Raw genomic sequence first — 19364 nt, forward strand, 5'->3', positions numbered from 1 at the left:
CATAACATGCCCACAAACACACTTTAGTGCACATTGTATACTCCAGTGTTTGCAGTGTACTCTGCTGTTGTCAGTGTCTCAATATGTCTAAAGTCCAAAGAAGAATAAAACAATTATGGGAGAATATATTTATTGCTGTAAACACAGGCTACCCTTCTGCTCATTTCCCGGAATTACTTAAAGGTTGTATGAGTTGACTTAAAACAACAGGAACTGAACCCTGCACTATGCAGCAGCATGACAATCATGACAGTCAATAATTATCCCTATTATTTGTCCACTGCTTGCAGGCTCTGTGTGTGCTTCTGCAGTAATCCAAATAATAACTATTCATATTAAGCACTTAGAGTAAACTCAACCTTGACTTTCCCAGCCAGCTGAGATTCGTGCAGAACCTGCTGGACTGCTGATGCTATTTTGACAATGAACGCCATGTGCATGTTTTCAAATTCCTTAGTGAAGCAACAACCGATGAGATAAGCTAACAAGTAATCTGTGTCTGTCTGTGTGTTTGTGCCTGCATGCCTGCGCGCGTGCATGCAAGATTATGAGAACCGCACATGTAAAATTCACAGGACTGTGTGAAATTTAGCAGAACTTCTGACGTCAGTGAAATCAAGGAAGTGCGTTGGTGGGCTTTCATTTATGTTCCTCCCCATCAACAGATTTGAGAAAGTCTGGAGTTCTGCCAATGCAGGGCAGCGAATAATAATAAACGAACAAAAGGTACAACAGCGCATATCAGAAGCACAACAGTGAACCCTTATCTTGTGTTAGAAAGACTTTATGTTCTTGTGTTGCGCAAGTGACCAGACTTTAAGTTGAATGAATAACTATTATTGTTGCAGTTTTATGGCACTTAATGTTCCCCGGCTCCACTTTTAGCATTGATTGGTCAGCAGTATGGAAACACAAATAAATGATGGATAATGTTTAATTACTTAATATTGTTTTATTTACTTTGTGTGTTTGAGTGTTGCTGCTTTATTTGTATGCTAAGCGCATGCTTATATTTGTCATATCTTTATTAGTAATGGCCTTGAAATGCACATCCTTATTTGGACATTGTACTTTAACAGCTGATTGTTTTTATCATCTTGTTTTAGTATTATTTTTTTTCCTTTGGTCATTACTCCTAGCTGTAACTAGATGCACTCAACACACGCTTACTCCTGCTTGTTGTTATTACAGCTGGTGACTTCTCTGTGACCTTAATGTTAGCACAATCTCGAGTTTCTTTCTGGTTGTTTTCCTTCTGTGCATGCTCACTTCTCAGTTTGTCTTCTCACACCAAGAACGCTGCACTGGTCAAATTTGAACTTGAGCCTGTCTGCTTGCCTGTGGAGGAAAGCAGCGTGTGTTTGTTGTACAGAAAGAAAGATAGCCATGACATCATTGAGCTTCTCTGAAACACAAAGCTTTTGCAGAGGATTGCATATGAATTCATGTCTGCTTATGCATAATATGAACACACACACACACATGCACAGCCACACAGGCTCTTTGCTTCTACTTAGTGGTACAAAGCCAAACAGTCAGTCAGCATTTTGCAGTTCGTCTCAACTCGGCTCTGGGAACCTGTTCTTACTGTGGGAGCTCTGGCCCGTCCACAGACAGGAATGTGCTTACATGGTTGGAAAAAGTCTAACCAGGGAGGGAGGAGATGGAGACAGATGTGCAAGACACACTAAAGCCAGAGAGAGAGAGAAAGAAAGAAATGGGAAAGATAGACGATAGAAATTGATAGATGGAAGATAGAAAAAAGTTGTTTTTATTTAACCTACACGTGTTTGTAGACAGTTTGTCCACATAAGGCAAACCGAGATGAAGTGTGAAATAATAATGCATCAGAGGCCGTGACCAAGGCCAACAGCGAAGAAAGCACTAAAAAAGTATGATAGAGCTAAATAAATAAAAATACTATGTGATAAGGAGCAGAAGTTAGAGCAGGGTGGAAATGACAGTGTGGTGGATGTGGCACCTAAGTGAGGGGTTTTTGTGCAAACCTGGGCCCGTGTCCTGTGTTTCCATCCTACTTGTGAAGAGAACTGTACACTCTGTCCTACATAACACCTTTCATGCAGACTGTAAGGAGAGTGACTCAACAGTGTAATTTTGAATCTGATGTTCCCTTCAAATCATCGTAAAAACAGCTTTTACGCCTCATGTAGCTGTAAAATTTATTATGTTTATCTTCTGTGACCCTGCACTTTTCACTTCAAGACACACACACACATACACAGCATCACAGGTATCGTGAGCCTAATAAAAATGTCTTTTACATTCTTTGATAATGCAATGTGGAGTTAGTTATTAATCTAATGTTTCATAAACAGATCAGTACTGTAATCAAAACCAGTTTCTTTCATCTCCGGCTGCTTGCAAAAGTGAAGCCATTCTTCTGTTTCAGAGACTTTGAGAGAGCTAGCCGTGCCTTCATTTCATCTCGCCTCGATTTTTGTTGATACCTGAGTGTTTACTCAGGCGTCAGTCTGTCATCAGTTAGCCGACTGCTGCACGGTTACTAACTGGCAGAGCAAGCAAGACCACATATCTCCCATACTAGCATCCTTACACTGGCTTCCAGTCAGTTTTCAAATTGATTTTAAGATTTCATTATTCGTTTTTAAGCCATTGCACAGGTTAGCACCCTCATACCTTTCTGATCTTTTGAACTGGTACACTCCTGCAAGATCATTGAGGTCTGCGGATCAAATGCTCCTAGCTGTCCCAAAGTCCAGATTGAAGCACAGAGGTGATCGGGCCTTTGCTGTGACTGCTCCTAAACTGTGGAACAAACTGCCCCCTCACATCAGGACCTCCCCAACATTAGACAGTTTAAAACCCCCTTTTTTCTTGTTAACCCACTTTTATTCCTTTGCTTTTAAATCAGAATGAGTTTGTACTACTTTTATTTGTCTTTTTTCTGACTCAAATCTTCTCATTTTATGCTTCTTTTCTTAAATTTTGTCATGTCTTCCTATGTTTTTATCTCCTTTGATTATTTTAAATATACAGCACTTTGGTCAACAGTTGTTTTTTAAATGTGCTATATGAATAAATCTGACTTTGACTTCACTGAATAACCCTGCACTTTATGTGTTAAAGCCATATTTTAGCTAAAAATCTGTATATATCTGTATATCTGTAAATCGGTATTGGTTGCCAACTGCAAGCACCTGATGATTTGACTACAGGCTTAAGTTTCTCAGTACTCACTTGTCACACCCTGCTTTAATCCCTCCACTGTTTTAGCTTTTTTACTTTTCTATTCTTCTCCCTACAATTATTTCAAGATGTTTATCTCAGCATATTAGCTAAGTATTAATAGGAGTCAGGCTAGTATTTGTCTGAACAAAGCAAAACTCATCACTATGGTGCAATACTCTTAATTTCATGGTGGTAGCACTCCTAGTGTTTTTATTTGAGATCCCACATTTGCAACATACTTAGCAGGGAGGATGGGTGTGGTGCTGGTAATGTGGATGTGTTTTGAATATTCTTTTGACAGTGTCCAAATTTGACTAGTGCATTGCACTTGTGTTGGTTAGCAGGCTAACAGATATCCTCCCATTTTTGTACAGCAAGAACAAGCAGGTTAAGAGAATTATTTGTGCAAGTAATAATGAAGTGCACTCCCTTTGTAAAATGTTCTCTGCTTTGTAAGGACCACTGGATACTTACTTAATTATCTTAAGTCTGTCCCTACTTCAGTGGGGTTTTTTCTTGAATTGTCACATCCTGAAGTCTGAGGTGACAGGATGTATTCCTGTCAGTGGGCTGCAGGTTGACTAGCTGCTATGGTCTAAAAGCAGTAAATGCTAAGAAGACCTTTTAAACTATGCACTTTTTAGTCGTATTGGTGAGATCAGTACACTTTGTGTCAATGCACAGTTGTTACAAGGTTTGTCAAAGTGTTACTCTCAGAACTTGGGGGTTGTTTTTTGTTTGGTTCAGTTTAAAATAAAATAAATAAAAAGCCATAGGTTCCCCCTTTGGTAAATGTGTAAATGTAAATGTGTGATGTTTGACCTCTGCATGAGGACGAGTATTCGTATGTTTCTCCATTTTGACAATCTATTTTGCACCCTTAAAATATAAAGTACATCTGATGTGAAGATGTTGACACACCAGCTGCCTGTTTGCACAAAGAAAAGAATTGTGCACACTGTCTCTTAGATCATTTTCAGCCCATCTTAGGCAGCTAAATGATTTAGTGGCATCCCAAATGCTGAATGGATTAAGCCCTGGATAGAGAGTACAGCTCTGATAGCATGTGTGCATGCGTGCTCATACTCAAGTATGAGTGTGTGGCTTTTTACCCTCCCTTATATGTCTCCTCACTGTTGCTTGAGTCTCTAATCTGAGTCCACGTAAATCCACATGCAAACCACAGGAAGTCAAAGAACTGTTGGAGCAGAAACGCTGCATCAGTGTTGTATTAGGGTTGTAAAATGTGGTTCATTAGACAGCTCCTGAATTAGATCCCCTTCCTCCTCTTTTACCAGACCTTGCTTTGGAAGAATGAGTATTACACCACAGCATATATAGTTTAATATCAAGAAACTAGAGAATCTAAATAGAAATGATAACACACCAGCAGCTATATTAATTCTCCATCAATTACTATGTAATGTACGGTAGTTATTCTGCAATATGCATTTGTTCAAATATGTTCAAATTAATAAGTGCATGAATGTCATACAGATAAAATAGTATCTAGAATCTGAGTTCAGCTGTAATGTATAATGTATTGTATTGGCTTATATATATTTGAACAACAGTGCTGATATTGTTTTCATTCTGTTCCTGTTGTTATCTTGTGCTCCAGAGGTGCCGCTGGTCCTCTACCTGTTTCTGCTCGTCTCCCTAGTTTGGTTGTGGGCAGGACTCCATATGGGCTACAGGTACCTGTGGATGCTCATCCTCTACGTCATCTTTAACTGCCTGCTGGTGAGATCATTTCCTTTTCTGTTTGTTTGTTTGTTTGTTTCCTGTTTGTGCATATGTTTTCTTCTTGTTGTAATTGGAGAACAGTTAAAAGTTATAAAGTTAAAGCACTTCTTTTTATATCTTCAAGCTCGATGTGTGTACTCTTTCTCCAGGTTTGATTTTTCTTATGAAAGATATTGTTTTTACCTATCTAATCTCAAATTTTCAGCTACTCTCTGAGCTAAATGTTGCTGTAGCTGAAAATTTGAGAACGCTGCAGAGTCGGTGTCGTGTGTGTGTGTGTGTGTGTGTGTGTGTTGGGGGGTGGAGAGGTATGATGAAGGGAAGTCCATTCACTTTGAAGGCCAGCTTTGATGTATCTGACAGGCAGAGTAAGAAGTGCCTCAGGTGTGGAGAGAGAGAGGCAGGGTTATCACTGTGTCATGTCTCACCAACGCCTCTCACTGCTATGTTTGTCCATCTCTCCACTTTATTTTTGTCTTTTCTTGGTCCCTTTGTTTGCATCTTTTTATAGTTTATTTACTCCCTCTGTTTCTCTCAGTTCTGTATTTCAGATGTCAGTGTAGCTAAGTAAAGATATTTCAAATGCAAGATAGATTACTCTACCACTAAATGCAGTCCAGTACATATTTAAATATTTGCACAGTGAGATCATTTTCACAAGCATGCCTCTGCATCACACCACTACAGATTCCAAAAAAAGAAATAAGGATGGGAAGTGTAGATGCTGGGCTTCAATCTAGAGGCTTAATAAAAATATAGTCCCTATAACCAATTTCCACCTGTTCAAAAGAAACTGGACAAAATGAGGACGGTCATTAATGATCAAATATAAAACCTGTGCAACAATATCATCGTGAACTCTGGAACACATTGTGCAAGTTTTTGTGGATTTTTCTGCCTTCAGTTATGTCCTTAGTGAGGGAAACACATGCTTACTCATGTAACTGAGACATTTTTTTAAAAACTTTTGTCTTCTGGTTACTAAGGATTTAGCTGTGGCTCATTCATATCAGTAGCTTTATTACTTGTCTTTAAATTGTCTTCTGTCAATTTTACTTAACCTACTAAATCATACATTTTCTGGCGCAAAGGTTTAGTTTTGTAGAAGTGTTTAATGCATAATGTGTGTTTTTTTAAGAAGATGCCCACGAAGCTTTCTGGATCAGTTGTGCTTAGTTTTGCACAATTGATTGTTTTCTGTCTTATCTAGTCCCTAAATGTTTGCAGTGATCGGGTAGACCACCATGTGCCTGTAACATGTGCCACAAGAGGTCTGTGACAACCAATGTTGATATGTAGCATCTACATGCTAAAGACAACAGCGCTTAACATAAGTAAACATCTCCTGTTAGTCCAGTGACTGAAGTGAAGTGATGTCAGCAGCAATGGTCATTGTCGCACTCGACACTTCTTCATGACCAGCAATACTTTGTCCATCCCTGTGACATCACATAGCTAGTTTGATTTTATTTAAAATGAACTTGTGATTGTTAATTTACATGCAAAGTTTTTAAATACATTTCCTCAGTTCTACTTGTGTTTCTTTTAACCTGGGTAAAAATCCTCTCACTTAGAAACATTTCAGACTAATAGCCTTTGTTTCCTCTCTAAATACTTTGATTTGTTCTTGGGCCCCCTCATTAGGCCCCTGAGTTATCAAAGTTCTTAGCACTGCTGTCACACAAACATACATCCGCCCACACAATAGTACATAAAAATCTCCTCTTTACGTTAATTGGCAGATGACTAGTAGTTTGATAACACTTTTGCTCTCTAAATGAGGACTTTTGGGCTTTTTGGTGGCGACGTACAGTAACAGCTAAAAAGAGCTTCTTGCTACCCTATTTGTATTTCAGCAACTTAAATGTAGCTTAACTTTAACTTCAGATAGGACAAGTTCTATCAAACTTTGTATCATCTGGAAAAAAAGAACTGCTGCAATTGATTTTCAGCCGTGCCTCATACAAAGTTCCAGCTAAAACAGCAGCCTCTGGGGTCTGCACCAAAAGTACCAGAAGTAGGGATTTATCAAAGTGGAACGGGTAAGGGTCCCAAAGGTACATTGTGTCCAAGGATATTGATTAGCCATAAACAAACTCATCTGACCCACTTTCTACAAAGCACCACTAAAGAAAGGTCAGGATGCTGTAACCATGTACGAAGCATGGCTGCTATCATATTTATTTGTATGCAAGATTTGGGTTATGTGTTTTTTTTTTAAAGCACATTTAATTTGTTTAGCGGTGATGGAGGAAAAGCGTTGCTGTGAGAGGACTCATTGATCATTTTGTGTCACTGCAGAACTTCCATTAGGGACTAAATCGAAAAAAGAAAGTAAAGTTTAAAGAAAGCAACTGTGATACTTACTCTCTGTCATGAACACTCGAACAGCAAGATTTAACAAAATATGATGATTGTCACATTTCTTAACAGATATGACTTGGTAACTAGAGTAATCTTACTTTTGTTTCATGATTTTGTGAACTCAAACCCATATGGAATATTTTTTGGTTAACTAAAGAAATTAAACTGAGATATTTTTCAGGACACGGTGCTACAGGACTGCCTTATTCTCCCAGTATTATTATTCCAGTGCATTTTTGAACATCTTATCCTTCCCATAGGTTTTCAATGCCGTGAGCTTGGAATTTGTTAGGCTGTGCATCTCTGCTGCAAAGTCAAGTACACTTGTTTTTTTGTTTTTTTGTTTCCTTCATGCCGCGAATTTTCCATTAAGAGAATTTTCCATATTTACCTCATTGGTGTTGTTGATGTTAACTGCTGATTACTGAACACCATTAAACAGCTGCAGCTGTGCACAAGTGTCTGTTGCAGAGCCCACATTGCTCTTTGGTTAGGTGCTGTAAAAACAACCTCTTGTTGCCAGCCGGGTATCTGTTAAAATCAAGCTGTGAAACACATCACATGTTTGCAGTTATACTGTGGAAAATGTGACTTTTTAGCCAACAGGCCACAGGGTTTTCTTTTCTCTCTACAAGCCTTTGATCCATCCTTTTACATAATACAGCTGTCAGTCACATCATGCTGAAATAGAAGACAATAATCAAATCACAACAGCACAACCCCTCATTATCTCCTACTGCACGTTCGATGTACCGATAAACACTACGTCACTGTATCCGTGCTGTCAGAAGCCTCACAGCTGTGAAGCAGGACCATGCTTCATTACAATTCAATTCAACCCCCACTTGCACATTCAGCCTTGGCACTGGCTAAAAATAGGACACAGGATATGTGTATATTTTTATGGAAAAGAAAGCGGTAGGCAATTAGCCGTGTGAAGCCTGGAAGTATTTAGGGTTTCGGTCAAACAGCTCTTTTTCTTTTAGCACAGAAAGCACAGAAAAATCTGCGGACACAGCACTTTTTGCAGTTGATGCAGTTTAGTATATTTAATCACTTTGAAAGAAGTCAGAAAACTCGAGAGCTATTTTTTAATTATTTCAGTTTTCTAATTTTATCATCTTGCCCTTTGTCTTACCCCTGACAAGCAGTACATTTCTTTAGCTCGTTGCTGTTGTCACTTTTAAACGCCCTACTTAAAAACCCACAAAACAGAATGCTGTGTAAAATTGTACTCAAAACTTTGCAAATTATTTAAACACCATAATTAATTTAAAGTAGCACAAAGGCAACATGTCAAACTATGAGATTTTATTGTTTTTGATTTGATTCATTTTAAGGTTGATGCGGGCGACATGTTTTGAAAATGTTAGGAAACAGACCATAAAAGAGAAGCAGCTTAAATAAACCCTGCAAATAATTTGAAAAATTGAGAACTAAATATGAAATTAAAAAGAATTTGAGGATTTTGTCATCTCTGAAATGTAAGATCCTTTGTGTATCTCTGTACACAAAGGAGAAAGCCAAAAATGGCACAAATGGCAGTAATGTGAGATTCTTTTTGTGAATGCCTGCACTTCCTCCAGGATGAACACAAAGGGACCATCAACTTTGTTATCAGCACACATTTCAAAAGCCAGCATGAGGGTGTTAGTGCACCTAGCATGAATAAGTTACCAGTATCTGAAGGAACTCTTAATGTCTGCTACCATCCAGCAACTGTTTTCTTTCAACAAGACACCACCAAACTACATTTGTATTACAACAGCGTGGCCCTTTTGTAAAATAGCCTGCCTGCAGTCCAGGTCTGTTACCTGTTGAAAAAAAAGCTGGCACATTATGAAACAACACTGCAGTGAAGAGAGCACCAAACTGTTGAGCAGCTTAAATCCTCCACCTAAGAATGGGAAAATATTTCAATTTAAAGAGTTGTTGTTGTCCATGTTGTCTTTGTCTTCTTTAAATGTCAGGATCATTATGATTTCAATCATGCAAATCATTGCTTTCATATGTACATTTTGCTCAGCACCCCAAATGATTTTAAACAGGGTTGTATCCAACACAATCAAATGCTCCTTCTCACGGTCCGTTTCACATCCCTCAACACCATCCCGTCCTTAGTGTCCTCTTTTGGACTTTGCCTTCGATCTCCAAAGACATGGACTCAGCGATCAGGGAACACTTACATAACTTACCTATGGCTGTTAAGCCTGTTCCTCAGGCCACACAGCTTGCTAATGATCTGTGCTAATCACCCACGGTGCTGTTGTAATGGAGAAATGCTCATGGATAAAGACATACACACCCATATATGAATACACACCTAGCTGCTTTCTGTTCCATGTTACATGCGAACACACAAAGGAAGACTAATTACCTTCTTCAAGCTATACGCAGAAAATCCAAATATATATATCCAAATATAAGGTCATAACATCATTATGACTTTACATATCCCTGAACATAGCTCCTAGCCATGAAGTGTTCCATTTACTAAAGGACATGGTTTAAAGCTCTCATTTTGCAATTCATGCACAATTACCTACAAGGCACACTAATTTATGGGAACACAGTGTACGATTCACTAATCTGTTTAAGTCACTGTGTCAGAAAACAGCGGAGTATACTGCACTGTTTTTAACCTGCAAGGTCTCCAGTGAGCTTATAAACAGGCTTTCTTTCCTTCTCATAATCTGGATATTCCAGTTTTATAGTGCCCCCATAAACACACAGTTCTGATTTACTGTTCCTGCTCTCTTCCTATTAATGTTTACTGTGGCCATCCAGGCTGCTTATAATCCCGTTCTGTCAATAAACTCGAGATGAGTAACGTTGATTGCTCTGCCAGGAAAGTTGAAGCTTAATTACAGACACGAACCTTATGTCACAAAGTTTGATTTAAGGATTTGAATAAGTTGGGGAGTTGCGCACACACACACACACACACACACACACACACACTGACAGATTGATATTTATTTTCACAAAAAAGCAAAGTGTTTACATTTGGTTTTATCAATGAAACAATCAGTCCGTCAGGTTTTGCCTAAACATATTTTATTACTATATTCATTATTTTCTTCCGTGTTGTCCAAAAACGTACTTTCTCTCCCCATGTGTAAACGTCTTTAATAGGTCCGTGTTGGCCTGTATTCACACACGCTTGTGGTTTGCGCTCTTGTGTGTTCCGTCTCTGTCTGTGGCTGCCATCATCGCCCGATGATGGGTGTTGTGAAATATGGGCTGGATTCATGGTATTTGACGCCCTGGTGTTTTGGGGTAATTCGCATCCTGGTGCTGTTGACCAAGCAGATAATGGTAATGATGAAGAAGTGGAGGAGGCAGAAATACCAGTATGCCAATGATGTCACTGCCCCAGTGGTGAAGTAATGCTTCAGTAATCATGCTGAAAGAAGTGAAAGAAGTTTAATTCGGAATGCAACAGCAACACGCTGCACAAAAATAATAATGAGTATAGTATTATTTAATATCACATATGTTTATGTAATATGTACAGAGCTTAACAAATCTATTAGACTACCACTGAGTGTGAGGTTTAAGCCACAGCTGATCTAAATCAACAGTTCTGGTAATGGTTAATCCACTAGTTATGTGCAAGCTCTTTAATCCAAACAATATTTTTATGCTAAAATCTATTTAATTTTATTATTCATTCATAATTTTATTATTTTACAAAACAGTTGGAAAAGAATAGTAAAGCACATTATTATTTTTAATTAAGCTCCAAAAGTACAGTTATTTACTTGAATTCTTGAATAGAAAATTAGGTTTGTTTGATGAGTATGTTGTAAGTGTTCTTAGAAAATGGGTTTAAGGAATAGCTATATAATTTTTTATCTTTTGACAGATTTCTAAAATATTTATGTCTTTTTGCTTTTATGATAGGTGGTCTAATGAATTTGTGATGCACTTTTTTGGATCGTTTGGTTCTTTTACCCTCCAAGCCTGCCACTGCAGATTGATTGAGCCGGCAGTATTACAGATTTCAGATTAATCATACTGAAGAGCAGAGCCATAACTTATTCCTAATGTTGAATTTTTCTCCCCACTGCTTTCTCTACAGGGCTTGTATGTGTTTGCTGTGTACTTCATCATGCACAACCAGCTGTGTTGGCCAACTAAAGCAAGTTACACAGTTGAGATGAGTGGACAGGATAGGCCGGATTCTATGTACCAGGGAATGGGACCCACCCCTGTGGGAGGCGACATCAGCAAATCAACTCAAAATCTCATCAGTGCCATGGAAGAGGTACACATACAGAGCTTACATTGTCATCACATTGACACGCTTATGCAATCAAAGGCTGACATATGGGAATAGTTGGTTACACAGATTTACAGCAGTTATCGTGCATGTGTTGCCTAATCTCTGATGCCTGGACTTTTCACATTTGTATTTGACTTACTGATTAAGAAATCCTCATTTCAGGCATGAAAAGAAAAGATTTTGTTCCCCATCCAGACTGTTGAGGTCTGATGATGACTTTAACTCCCATTCTGACCACACATCCATTACAGTTTGTGGTTGAGTTTGTTAGAAATGTGTAGAAATCTTGCATTTGAATAGCAGATGTGGTGATGACGAGAAGAAACCATAGTGACAACCATGGATTACATGATAGAGTAATCATTTGTTTTGAGGAACTTCTGTGTCAAACTACTGTGAAATTTAGTTTTTAAGACTAAACTTATTTCTGCTTATTCTTCTTTAACTCTGTTTCCCACGGCTCGTTTGCACGTTCGCCGTTGTCTAGTTTACATTTCTAGCACATTCATACTGATTCACTTAGATTTTTCAGACTGATTCTCCTGCTAACAGCCCCATCAACTTGTTTTGTGGTTTTGTGACCCTTCTGTTAGACTTGCGCATTGCTTGCAAGCACAGAAAACATGCTTTACGCAAACACACTGCTACACTAATTCTGCCAGTCGTACTCTGGAGAATACCCTATAAGGACTGAGCTGGTGTGAAGGAAGGACAGAGAAAAAAAAACAAGGGTGGCGGGTCGGTGTTGTGGGGGGGGGGCTTCTTTTCCCCTGGGAAATCCACCCTCCCTTTCTCTCTCTCGATCTCTCTCTCCACACGTAGGAATCCGGTAATCTTGTTTTATTCATGAGAGCACACTCTCGCCTCTTAAAGATTTGGTTACAGCCCAAGAAAGAAAGGTGCAGTTAGAGACCCCTGAGAAAAGCAGCACTAGGGGTAGATTCTGGATTTTGTGTGTGTGTGTCTGAGAGAAATGGACCGCTTGAAAGGAAATTAGAAAAGGAAAAAAAGTAGGTAACAAGTATAAGAACACATATTGCAGGTGGTGACTAGCATATTGGCCTCATCTAATCACTACAGCCCTCCAAAGTGGATGTGACAGATTTGAAGTGCCTGGTGGTGCTTAATTCACCTCACCCGTACACTCTGTACTGGTAACAGCAAGCCTGAGAAGCTTGTACAACACGTACCCACGTTTATGCATGTCCATGAACAGATGAGACATTCATAATGAATTAATACAACAGAAAACACGATGAGATAATGGAATAATCTGGTTCTTGAGGTCAAAATAAAAGAGATATCTTCTGGTTCCTCTCTTTTGCATTTCTTTTGTTCTTTCTAGTAACTTCTGTGATTTGTTGTGTTAATGCACGGACATTCATCTTGAAAAAACCCTCTATATACACAGACAAGATGCCATTTGTATAGCCGTTAGTATGATTCAGTAAGAAACTCTACACTGACCTCACTTTCACCCCTTGCACCCACTCTGACCCTGTGGGATGACTTTAATTCTTTGGGGTGCTTTGACACCATGCACTCTACACAACCCAAATTCATCACAGTCATGATTACTGTTTGCATATGCGAGTATATGTTTGACCTCAGTTTATCCTGGTTTTGGTTTTTTTTTTTGTGTGTTTGTTACATTAAAGATTCATGTTTTTTTTACAGCTCATAAACTTTCATAAACCCATATTTTATTCACAAAACACTACGGAAACCATATCAAACTTAGAAAACTGAGAAAATGTATCATTTTAGGCATAATATTAGCTCGACTTGACTTTGATTGCAGGAATATATCTTCAAAGATGAGATAGGCGCTACAAAAACCTGGAAATGTAAGTGGTACTAAACAGAAACACCTGGAGGAACAATTTGCAGCTAATAAGGTTAACTGACCACAGATCTGTGAAATGACTGGGTATAAAAGGAGCATCTTAGAGAGGCAGAGTTTCTCAGAATTAAAGACGGGCAGATGTTCACCAATCTGCAAAAAAAAAGCTGTTTAACCCTCTCAGGCTCAAATTAAGTTTTAGTTGCTAATGCACAACCAAGTCCTGCAGTGGTACTTCTGAGTAAAAAAAGCTCATAAAATATGTATGTGGGGTAATCAGGTTGTTAGTTTTTAACTTTTGAAAATTTGCAACGCCTGCCTCGAGAGGGTTAAGGTATTGCAGGTAATTGCTGAAAAAGATGTTGATGTCTCATCATCAATCTGGAGGAATTTCTGTCCATGAGAGAAAAGGCCAAAAATCAATACTGGATTCCTGTGATTTTTGGGCCCTCGGGCAACACTTCATTAAAAAAAAAGGTTTTATTCTGTCATGGAAATCCCTGCAATCCCTGCCCTGGGCTCAGGAACGGTTCCACTAATCATTTTCTGTGAACACAGTTCACTGTGCCATTCACAAATGCAGGTTAAAACTCTATCATAAAGAAGAATATGTGAGCATGATCTAGAAATGGTGTCCTCTTGTCTGGGCTAAAACTCATTTAAAATGGACTGAGGCAACATGGAAAACAAATGGTCGGACGAATGGAAATTCTTTTGGGAAAACACGGACACTGCATCCTCCAGACTAAAGAGGAGAGGAACCATCCGGCTTTTTGTCAACACCCACTGGAAACTCTGCTTCTCTGATGGTATTGGGATGCAGCATTGCCTATGGATTTGGCATTTGTATCTAGAAAAGCACCAACAATGCTGAAAGGTATATACAGGTTTTAATGCTTCCATCCAGATGTTCACGTTAGCCCTATTTCACCAAGACAATGCTAAACTGCATTGTAGTACACTGTATTAGTGTGTGCACTGTATTACAACGTGGCTTCATAGTAGAAGAGTGCAGGTGCTGAACTTGCCTGCCTGCAGTCCAAACCTTTCACCAATAAAAGGAAAACTGTGACAAAATAGATCCAGGACTGTTGAGCAGCAAGAGTGGGACAACACTCCTCTCTCAAAGGTCCAGCTACTGGTCTCCTCAGTTAGGTTGTTGTTTTTATGTGTGTGTTCAAAAATCACCCAATTGTACAGTTTCTCAGTTTAAACATTTAATATGTTTAGTAAGAATAAAATATCCATTTCTGAGAATTTCTAATTATTTCTTTCTGTTTTTATTTGCATTTTCACAGCATCCCGACTTATTTGGACTCTATGTTATATTTGGTGATTTTTTGGCTTGTCTATTTAAATACACATTTATCTATCAGGTTTCAGCAGACTGGGAGCGAACGTCACTGCGGCCTAGCATTCAGCCCAGCAGTGTGTTTAAGCCCAGTCCTGTGATGGAGACGTACACCACCGAGGGAGGCTTCATCAACACCAACCTGGTCACTGCAGATGAGGATTCACAGGAGTTTGACGACCTCATATTTGCCTTAAAAACAGGTGAGGAGAACTATACTACATACCTTTCAACAGATTACACAGGAAGCAAGTGTCAGAAACACAATTTGATACTGAATATTCCTTTGGGTGTTTTTGCTGCACTAAATATTTTGACATAAAAGGACAAACACAGTATGCTTGAGAAATAAATCCAATTTCACCAGTTGTGTGGTAGGTCTCAGTCAGACAGTAAAAACAGGACAACAGCCTCTGTGTGACCAGGATAAAATTAATGGCTGGGAAGTGATTGGATCCAGTTTTTTGATGTCCGGGAGTGCTTGCAGGTAGCTCTAGCAACTGGTTTGCCAGAGGCCAAGCATGCAGCACCCCCAACCTGCAGTTGCTTACATCTATGTGTTTATAAGTTTATAAATTATAAATTACCATCTGTTTACATTTGGTCCAGTCTGTGGCTGACAGAGTCACACCTGATGCGTAGATTCTGCCTAAGTCCAGCTCTGGGCCCGGTTCAGCATTGCATTTCTGATGTTCTGATGTTTGTTTGTTTTTTTCAAAAACAGATTGACCCAGTTTAGTCTAAAACTGATAGCAGTCTGACTCCACCTTATTGCCATTATATCCCTGTTTTATCACCATCTTGATGCATCAAAGTCAGTTTGGAGATGGCGTCTGACTGCAAGCATACTCAGACCTGGTCCACATCTTTGAAGCAACCATTTCAAAAGCATAGAGATCAGAAGTTGATTGCACACAGTCGCTGTAATTTTGGTTGTGCAACAGTAGCCAATCATTTCTTTCCCCGAGTGTGACCGTAGCCTAAAAGCAGAAAAAGATGTTATGACTTCCTAAAATTTAGATTGAACGATAACAGAGAACGAGAGATGATAAAAATCAGCCTGTGATTAAATGCCACAGTGTGTGTGGTGTGTTTGAGTGTCTGTGTGTATATATGTGTGTGCATGTGTTTGTGATTATTATACCCTGTACATACATAAAGCATCTAACAGTGCCTAATGCATCCATTAATCCAGCAGTATCACTTCTGCTTTGTCATTCATTTGTTGACCTTAAGTCTCTCAGCTGTCATTTTTCCTCTATTGCCATCCATGTTTAATGAACCGAGGGCCTAGCCTGCTCATCAATACACAACCAGCTCATGTAAACACACAGACACTATTCAAATCATTGAGACTTTGCTTCACAGTGTCCGAATGAGCCGTTTCCACACGTCTGAAATCAAGGTCATCCACTGCAGACAGTCTGAAAGTCGTGCCTGAAACATACAAAAGAGTATAGTTAATATTGTATTAGATGCTTTTGTAAGTCTTACCTGTACATCATGCAGTCAGCCGCTAGTGTTAAATCTCAGTAATATAAAAGACATTACAAAATGGGATGCCAATATGTCAGCAAACTAGGTTAATGTTACCCATTTAACGGGTAAAAAACCTACTGTTTCAGCTCATCGTCAGTCATTGTTATTCCCAACCTATAACGAGGACTCTTGATGAGCAGCTAACTATTGCAGCAGCAAGAATATCTCTCACAGCTTTGGTGTCACGTCATGGAAAGAATAAGTGGCTGGTCCTCTAAAATTGCGATTACTCTGGAAGGGATAAGAAATACATAGTCGAGATAGACCAACCTGATAAGACTCCAAAGTTAATGGGACTGTGGCAGGTCACACTGAATTTCACAGGTAATCTCTTGGGGTTCAGGGAAAGAGAAATAGTTTTCAGAGGAAGTACAGTAATCATTAACAGTTCTTCAACAAGCCAGGCTTTTGGCAGCTTTCACGGCATTGCAAGCTACAGTCCTGCAGCTTTATCTGACTTTGTGAGAAAGCTTGTTCTGTTTGGGTCATACAATACCTGACTTTTCAGTCTCGAAAACCACACCAGGCTCCACTATACTGAAGAAACCCCTTAAAAGCAAAACTTGTAGCTGTGGAGAGTCAAATTAACAGCAGGCATGTTGATAGATGCATTTATGTGAAAGTTAAAAACTTAGACAGAGAGAGAGGTTCTTATCCTCTTATTGTTTGTGTGGTGACAGGGTGAAGCAGAGCCACTGTGTCTCTGTCACTCTCCATTTCACTCTCTCTGTTTCTCGAAGAGTACCTGCTGTCCTGATTTGTTGTGATGTTTGACTTTGAATAACCTCCGGGATGCAAGAGACATGCCAGGGAATTTATTGGTCCCCACAGCAAACTCAGCGCTATGAAGTAATCTCTCATATTATTCAGCGTGGTAAGGAGGGAAGTTTGCAAGGTTTAATTAAGTCAAAGTGTTTGGCTCTATCCAGATCTTTGGCATGGCCTCAAGAAAATAAAGGTAAATAAAAGTTCCTGTAGTTGATCTTTGCTGTGTGCAAAATGAAGCGTAAATCTGAAACTTCTGTTAAAAGATGTTTTCGTGAAACTCGATACTGCGCTGATGTTATCTGTTTACATCTCAACTCTGTCATTAAATTATCATTTTTTGCTCCACCAGTCACAAAGGACACTCTTTCATTTCATACTTCCCCTGACCTTCTCTTTGCTCGTACCAGCCGTGCTGAACTTATAACCTGGGCTAATCTCAAGCACTCAGTCAGCAGTAAAGATAATTTTCCTATTATAATTACATAATAGGGTTCCAGCTGACAGGGGTCAGCAAGTATTGCAGTAATCTGGGTCTTCGCACTTTGTTTGATCGTGAACCATTAAGCACATATCGAGGTGCACGCTCTTATCTCGGCACCTGCGCCCGGTGCTGTTTTGTACAACTTAGAGCTGATCATTAACACGGCATAGGATGGAGGTTTGAAGGATCTTATTTTGCAATCATCGCTGGGTGAGTTTCAGTGCAAATCCAGCAACGTTGGCGCTCATTATCCAACTCTTCTCAAGTATGTCAAGCTGAAAGCATCCAGAAGTCACCAAAGCACAAAAGAACAAGTCTGATGATGTTTTTATTCAGATAAAATCTGTAGCAGCCCAAGCGTTTATAAAAAACAAGTCCAGTTTTGCATTTTTAAAAAGCATGTGTTTAACATATTTTTGATTATGTTTTACCAACATGCAGTTACGTGGTTTACCCATTAACATATAATGAATTATTTTGTTTCTCTACCTGCCTCCAGTCCAAGCATGTTAGCCTGTTCCCTTCACGTCTCATTACCATGACTGATCAGACTTGATATCCCAGAGTTCATGACATGCAGGGATGATTTCATAATAGAGCAAAATAGATCATTTGCTCTATAAGGACCGATTATAGTGGGTATTAGGTGGTCCAACTTACTAAGTGCTATAAGAAGAAAAATGCACGTGAATATACTGCAGAATAGAATGTATAAAAAAATACAACGTATCATATTTTTGATAAAAATGCAATGTTTTTTTGTTTCTTTTTAGGGACCGGCCTTAATGTCAGCGATAACGAGTCCATACCAGGAAGCCACGACGGAGGGAGCGTAACCAACTCCCAGATAGTTGAGCTTCGGCGTATCCCCATCGCCGACACACACCTCTAACCTTCACACCTCACACAGATCCCACGTCCCTCTATTTTTCATATCACAAATAAAGATTACAAGACAGTATTTTTATATTGTAAAATCCTTTGCACTAAAACAGTTTTTGAATAGATGGTTTTCATATAGATGTTTGATACTGTATGGGATTTTTACTGTACTAGTGTTCACAAATACGAATAAATGTTTTACTAAATTAATTTTTTAAACGCTCTTGTTTCTGAATGTATATTTTGTTTTGTTTTGTTTTTCTGTAGAGACCTAGGCAAAGATAGAGAATGTAGATTGTGTAACTTTGTCAATAAATAATGTACCACATGAATTGTATTTGCATGTTCTGATTTCATTTTTACGTCTCATAACTTAACACTAAGAGACAGCTTGCTACCAGTGAGCGGGTCTTTCACTATGGGGTCCCAGAGGTCACACTCTCACAAGGAAGGATTTGTGTCATTATGTAACTCCCTGCAGGAATTTCACAAACTCATCCCACACCTTCGGGAGATCTGCTTGTATCTGCACTGAGTGAAGAATGAGTGTGTGAAAATATGAGGCAGCAAATATCCACAGTACTGTAACGGTTGAGCTATGCAAGCTATTCAGTCACATTTGAATCTAATGTGCGAACTATACTCCCTAAAGAGTCAGTGAGTGTAAATCTACAAAGACATACTCCACATTCAGGCAACTTCTTGGAAACCGTCATCTACCTGACCTTTGCTCTGCCTTTTCCTTCATCAGCCCAACGTTTAAACCTACCTCTTGGAAGTTGGCAGCACAACAGACTTACTGTTACTGCAAAATAGGAGTGGACAAGTGTGAGATTCGCAAGAGGAAACAAAGAAGAGACAGCAGACACGCTTGGATTTTGAACAATGTGAC

The 19364-nt window shown here is 39.1% G+C and overlaps 1 protein-coding gene across 1 annotated transcript in view; it reads left to right on the top strand.

Moving 5' to 3' along the window:
* adgrv1 (adhesion G protein-coupled receptor V1) overlaps window positions 1–18809 on the top strand; it is a 116681-nt gene extending 97872 nt beyond the window's left edge. Inside the window, exons 92-95 of the mRNA XM_085475126.1 lie at window positions 4832–4953; window positions 11405–11590; window positions 14828–15005; window positions 18364–18809. Of these exons, the coding sequence (XP_085331252.1) occupies window positions 4832–4953; window positions 11405–11590; window positions 14828–15005; window positions 18364–18482 (605 nt within the window). The 3' untranslated portion in view covers window positions 18483–18809. The remainder of the gene's footprint in view (window positions 1–4831; window positions 4954–11404; window positions 11591–14827; window positions 15006–18363) is intronic.
* The last annotated feature ends 555 nt before the right edge of the window (window positions 18810–19364 follow it).

This window comes from Copadichromis virginalis, linkage group LG12 (assembly GCF_057382275.1).
Source record: "Copadichromis virginalis isolate Kocher_CV1m ecotype Utaka linkage group LG12, C_Virginalis_male_GT1.1, whole genome shotgun sequence".
NCBI lineage: Eukaryota > Metazoa > Chordata > Actinopteri > Cichliformes > Cichlidae > Copadichromis > Copadichromis virginalis.